This window comes from Anneissia japonica, unplaced genomic scaffold, assembly GCF_011630105.1.
Source record: "Anneissia japonica isolate Jap-2015-1 unplaced genomic scaffold, ASM1163010v1 scaffold288031_len342695_cov171, whole genome shotgun sequence".
Classification (NCBI taxonomy): domain Eukaryota; kingdom Metazoa; phylum Echinodermata; class Crinoidea; order Comatulida; family Comatulidae; genus Anneissia; species Anneissia japonica.
The window spans coordinates 225111-231492 of record NW_022725829.1 but is presented as its reverse complement, the minus strand read 5'-3'; the positions used below and the strand labels follow the sequence as shown (position 1 = coordinate 231492).

The window sequence follows — 6382 nt, the reverse complement described above, 5'->3', positions numbered from 1 at the left end:
TTTAATTCAAAATAGCAACTTACTGGACAGCTTTATGCATAGGTTGGTTCACTGCTTCCGTGCCATAGATGAAAGCCGGTCTAAGATAAAAAAACAAGTACGCAAGCAACGGTCCTGTATACTCACACAAGAACACCTGAATAAGTATAACAAATGCACACAAATACTATTTATTTTATTATTACAGTATATATTTCAATATATTATTAAGGCACATTGTCAGTGGCAAAAATTTACAACTGTTTTGAAAACTCAATGACAATCTATTCCACAAACCAAACACCTACACATTAAGGAGCTTTCGATTTGTGCGACACGACGCTAGAACAGAATCACTCATGCGTGACCGTCCTACCTGGCGTCCTACTTTCTCTGCATACGTAGATTTCATAACTCACAAGTGCTCAAATAAATTTGGGTTTCCAGGGGCAAATCCAGAGATGCCTGAAATGGGGGGGGGGGGCCCCGAAAGTAGGGTCGATCGTGATAACACCACCCCAGGGGGGCGAAATTCTTTTTTTCTAGACTTTTGAAAATAACCTCTGAGCCGTTTTGGATGATCAATTTTTTGTTTTTCTGTAAATCTTTCTTTTTTTTTTACTTTACAAAAGGGGCGAGGACCGGGGCCAGCCTGGCACCCAGTAAATCTGCCCCAGGTATCTAACATTTATAGTAGTAATTTACTACAGGCTACCAGTCTAGTTTGTGACTATTAATGTGGATGATGATCGCATATTTGTTTCATGAAGTCCTTGAAGTGTTGCTATTTTATATTTATTTATTTATTTGTTATTTATACTGGGTTTCCTCTTCAGTAACAAATTACTGTTCTCCCAGAGAGCCCAGTACACATAAAACAGTCCACGACACACAAGACAAACATACACACATGATGCAGACCACAGTGATGTACATCTTGTTTGTGTTCACTGAATTTGTTCAAAATGAACTCCCTGTTTTCCCAAATCGTCACTAGTATCATAGAATAACACAACGAAAGATGAAATTTGTGTTAATTTGTGAAAACAAAAAAACATGTTATAATACATGCTGCTGTCATTACAGACTGTTTTTGTGGTATAGATTACAAAATTAAAGATGGTGTTTGTGAAATGATCATCAAAACTGTCAGCGAGGGCAGTTACAGTTACTTGGTTTGATAAAATAGAAATTTCTCATATAGAATACAAAATTGCTTGAAAACCAATACTAGTTCATTTTCACAAAATAACACAATCCACTTTGATTGTGTTAGTCTGTGATGTGAGCAACGAAATATAGGACAACTTAGGAATGTGAATTGAAATTAAATTGCTAAACTGGGAAAGCTGACATGTAATGAAAAAATGTATTAAAATGAAGATAATTCTTGTATTAAACTAACCAGCTTCCACCTAATTTGTGGACCAAGGTCTTTTAGGTACAGCTCACCACCGTCAGAAAGGCCAAGGTTTGCCAACGTATCATCATCCTTCAGAGTTTTCCCTTCTGTTTAAATAAAGTACAAATTCTTTTTGGCAAAATCTAGTAAGAAACGGAGTACTTACTCAGGAAGTTTCGATCTCTAACAGACTGATAAATGGGATTGCAGCTTGGTCAAGACATCCTCTGTTGATGACGTTGTACGCTCCTTCCGGATGAAGGTTGGAGTTTGTGCGGAGCCCGGCCACATGATAATGTATTTATATCATTGTACATTAAAGTTCACGTGCACTTTGATCAGGGAGTTATTACACACAAGAAGAAACCAAGATAAAACTATGAACAGTGATCAAGGGGTGCATGAACTTTCCAACCTGTACAATGATTTAATTACATCATCACGTGGCCAGGCCCCGCACAACCTGCAACGGGAAGTAGCGTACGACCTCATCAACAGATGATATCATGACCAACTGCAATATTCCATCTAGCAATTCCATCTAGCAGTCAGTTGATAAAGATTTGTTAGAGGTCGAAATGTCCTGAGTAAGTACACCGTTTCTTAAGTTAGCTTTTACAAAAATGATTTCGTTATCATCTATACAATAACAAAGCTAAATTATATTTCTTGAAGAAAGTACAAAATATTAAGAATAAAACAAATTTTATGACCTCAACTACTAAAGATTTACAGTAGAGCTCCTTTCCTTTTAGTTACACAATTGGCTGGTATAGTTTACAAAAGTGAGTGTGTACCATAGGTGGATTTAAAGGTGGAGACTCCTCCCCCACTTAATTTTTGAAAACTTTTTATTCCAAAAAATATAAGAAAATTACATTTGCATTTGAGACTGAGAATGTAATTGCCAGCCAACTAGAGATGCTATAGACATAAAAATTTCCTACATCAGCCCCAACCATATTGGGGTTGCATTAGTCTGGACCCTCTGTAAAATTCCCTCTGTTGGCCACACTCTATTTCAAATTGCTAAATCCACCAGTAACCTGTTCCATTCATTTATTTATTTATGTGACCATTTGATCAACAACTACAGCACAACAAAGTCTGGCAAAGGGCTGAGGAAAAACCACATTATTATTCTGGTACTTTTTAATAATATTTTATTTATTCTAAAATTAGCTTAATTTACAAATTGACTTACTGAGTGAAGATTTGATTGCCTGACGATCAGGATAAAATTTCCTCTCTGAAATTAAAAAAAAAAATATATGTTTTTTATTTTTTTTTTTTACATTTCTTAATACAATCTGTGTAATGCATTCAGGAGCATACTGATGCTTACTATATTTAGTTATAACTATTTTTAATGGGTTATTTTTATTGAATGCTGTAAATATCCTGTATAGGAGTTAGTAGCGTATTTATTGTAATAATTGAATGTCATGCATTTATTCTTCTTGAAGATCTCATTTGAGTATTTCTTATTTTGCCTATTCATTTATTATAGCGCCCTTCTTTGCAGATACAAAGCACCTCTGTCTCAGGTCATTGGGTCCAAATGTTTAAGTGATGCTCCTGTAATCAGAGCTGGAGCAGACAACCTCACCAGGTACCCATTATTTATAGTCATTGGGTGGAGAGAAGCATTGCAGATAAAGTGCATTGGTCATGGACCCAAGGGAAATGCACAGCAAGGGAATTTGAAACCCCAATCTAAAGGTTTGGAAACCAAACCACTTCCTCTGAAGTAATAAGTTTGTATAGTTATATGATTTTTTATTTCTTTTTTTTTTCAACTGCATCAAAAGATAATTTCAGATGTACTAGGTGTATTTTTATTATCAGTTATTACACATTGGATATCATCTATTTGTTACTGTGACTAATCTATTTTTGTTAATTAACTGATTTAATTATTTCAATTTAATAACTAAGAAGGTGGCTGGCATTTTTCACCAATCACATATAGTAAATTATGAGTTACACTTACTTTCTTTGTAAATTTTAGCTTTGACATCAGCTATCGTGGAAGTCTTGGAAAGCTGCAAAAGGCATAGGGTTAGGAATTATAATTTACAATAAAGATATAAATTTATGTAACAGGCTCACGCATTCGGCATGAGACTCATGTATTCGAGGTCTGTCTCAATTCACACTCTCATTCGCAAGGACCAAAATCTCGCGCATAAATATAATATTGCCATAAAGGGGGATTTCCCAGACACCCCCCTTAATGGGAGGGGTTCTTAGAACACAAATCTCACGCCCGTTATTTGTCTGTCTAACTTGGAATGTATGACATAAGCAAATGTACATACATTTTAAACCTTCTGCACATTATCAAACTGCACAAGAAATGCGCATAACAAAAATCAGTGGTACCAACCCTCCCAATTCGATCAGGAGTCTCCCAAGTTTACATGCTTTCTCCAGGTCACTGGAATTTGTTCAAGTTCTCCCGAATTTCAAAAACTAGGCCTAGGCCACAGGCCTAGATTTTTTTAACTTACAGTACAACCACCTCATTTAACGTACAGCCCGTAATCAAACATTGGTTCGCTCGGTAAAATAGATGAAATTACTATAAATTACATTTTATATACATCAAAATTACAATTATTATACACTTCGAAAGATGTTAAATGCTATCAGAATATTTCTATGTTGAAGGCGCATTTTAAGGAATTGTGAAAATGGGGGCGCCCTTCATCTGCAAATTCTCCTGTCTCCAGTTTTTTAGGTCTAGGGGTTGGAAAGTCTGCAATGCAAAAAAACTCAATGGTGCAATCATATTACCTCTGATAGCTTTGTAACTGGCTTGCCAGTACCTGCTTGTAGTACTTGAATCTAAATGAAACAAAAATAATTAATTGAATATTATTACAATCCAATAAATAAAACAACTCTCTGAAGATTTAAACAAATTCCTATGCATAATTCAGATTGGATCATATATATACGAATTGGATGCATACAAACAATAACATTAAGAATTCGGAATTCAATTATGACCGACAAGAGCCACCGACTGCTCTGTGCATATTAAAAATCCATTTCATATTTAATTATTAATATTAACATTCAATATCATCAATTATTAAATCATCAAATCCTGTCACTCTAGATTTTTACAAGCCCTGACTGTTAAATGTTGAATCAATTTAACCTAGGCCTAGGCCATAGGCCCTAGCTATACAAATGAGATATAACAAGGCGCTAAGCACTTTCGCAGCTAATTTTTAATTCTTAATTTTTTTTACCAATGTTCTTCTCACAGTCATAACATATTAACATGTTCACATGATTCAACCACTCGCAAAGTACCTTTTTCAACAAATAAGCCCGCAAATAAATACAGCGAATCGATGATGACGAGCATCTGCCATTTTGCAATCAGTAAGATAATTGCCAGAATGTGAGTTTACAGCGTGAAGTTTTTTGTTTTGATTAAACGTTTTTTGGAAACTTATTTATTTGCGTTCGTATGTCATTTCAGTTATGCGTTATATTATGGTGTTCTTGTTTGATTATGATATGCATTCACATGAAATCAAATGTACAATCATTCATTTTTTTAAATTAGTAAAGATCCAAATGCATACACAGTTATACAAATAGGGCCAAATCTAGCCTACTAAACTACCAAAGCCAATGCTAAACAGGGGTGGCGCCAGGATTTGCCCGAAGGGGTCCAAGGTCCCCGACAATATCATTCTATTCCTAGTCTACGTCATTCCGCAAAAAAAAAAGATTAGGCCTAAGCCCAGTATTAGGCTAGTCTGGCTGGGTGGCCTGGGGGCTCCTCCACCCCATACAGGCTCATTCTCTTCCTTTCTTTTACCGCCAAGCCTACTAGCCTAGCTAGTTTAATGCATGATTGCAATGTAGTGTTCAATATCAAAATATTTAATATTTTGCTGATTTCATCAGACAAATATAGATTAATAAGGTAATTGATACTGAAAGTGGTTTTATTATAATATACGCCTAGGCCTACAACTTACCTCCATGTTGGCGCTTGCAAGGTGGATTTGGCTGGCCTGGGTAAAGCAGAGATTTTTGTTTTAGCAGGATTCTCTCTTGCCTAGGCCTACGCCCCCACGTGTTGCCTGTTTCTCAAGAATGGTTCCCGTTGACACACACAAACAGGGCATTTAGTCCGATGGGGGAACTGATACACATGCCGGGGTGGATTTATGAATAGATCTTTCGGTATGATGTCCGAATTGGGTTTTTATAGAGATCCCTTAAAAAACCAAAGGTGTTTATACTTCATAGTATTAATTTACTGTTAAAACTCTTTGATCGGGCCTGTAATACCAAGTTTCAGTGGCGTATAGACCTATAGGTCTATACTTGGTGTGTGGGGACCCGGACCCCAGGCCTGTTTAGAGCCCACAAATTAGGGCCGTCGGAACCGCACAGGCCTCACCGGCTTTGGCCGGACAACTTTTTCTCAATTCTATCACAGGTCCCCCTTTCCTTTTTGGGGACCAGGGTTTTTGGTCTTTAGCAGCTTTGGTCTCTACTTGAATCCTATAAAGACCGGCATTAAAATAGTCTTTAAATATCTGTATTTAGAGAGGAATTAAGAAAGATATAGTAAATGTAGGATTAATGGATGTAGGGCCTACAGTTACTGTAAGCTGTTGTTTTATTATTATTATTATTATTATTATTATTATTATTATTATTATTATTATTATTATTATTATTATTATTATTATTATTATTATTATTATTATTATATATATATAAAGGTAGTATATATATATATACTTATGTATATACATATATATATATAGTAGATATTCAAATAAATATAGAGTTGCTGCATAGACAGATTTGCATATATAAAATAAGAAGTCAAACAAAGTTATGTATCTGTCTCATAATAGAATATTTATTGTACTTTTGTATATATAAAATAAGAAGTCAAACAAAGTTATGTATCTGTCTCATAATAGAATATTTATTGCACTAGTACTTTCGACCATA

At 35.2% G+C, this 6382-nt stretch overlaps 1 protein-coding gene across 1 annotated transcript in view; it reads right to left on the bottom strand.

Moving 5' to 3' along the window:
• LOC117112920 (probable very-long-chain enoyl-CoA reductase art-1) overlaps positions 1 to 5523 on the bottom strand; it is a 12274-nt gene extending 6751 nt beyond the window's left edge. The window contains exons 1-6 of the mRNA XM_033256135.1: positions 5389 to 5523; positions 4181 to 4231; positions 3375 to 3426; positions 2586 to 2630; positions 1385 to 1488; positions 24 to 136 (exon numbers count right to left, since the gene is read on the bottom strand). Coding sequence (XP_033112026.1) covers positions 24 to 136; positions 1385 to 1488; positions 2586 to 2630; positions 3375 to 3426; positions 4181 to 4231; positions 5389 to 5394 — 371 coding nt within the window. The 5' untranslated portion in view covers positions 5395 to 5523. The remainder of the gene's footprint in view (positions 1 to 23; positions 137 to 1384; positions 1489 to 2585; positions 2631 to 3374; positions 3427 to 4180; positions 4232 to 5388) is intronic.
• Positions 5524 to 6382: the final 859 nt, after the last annotated feature.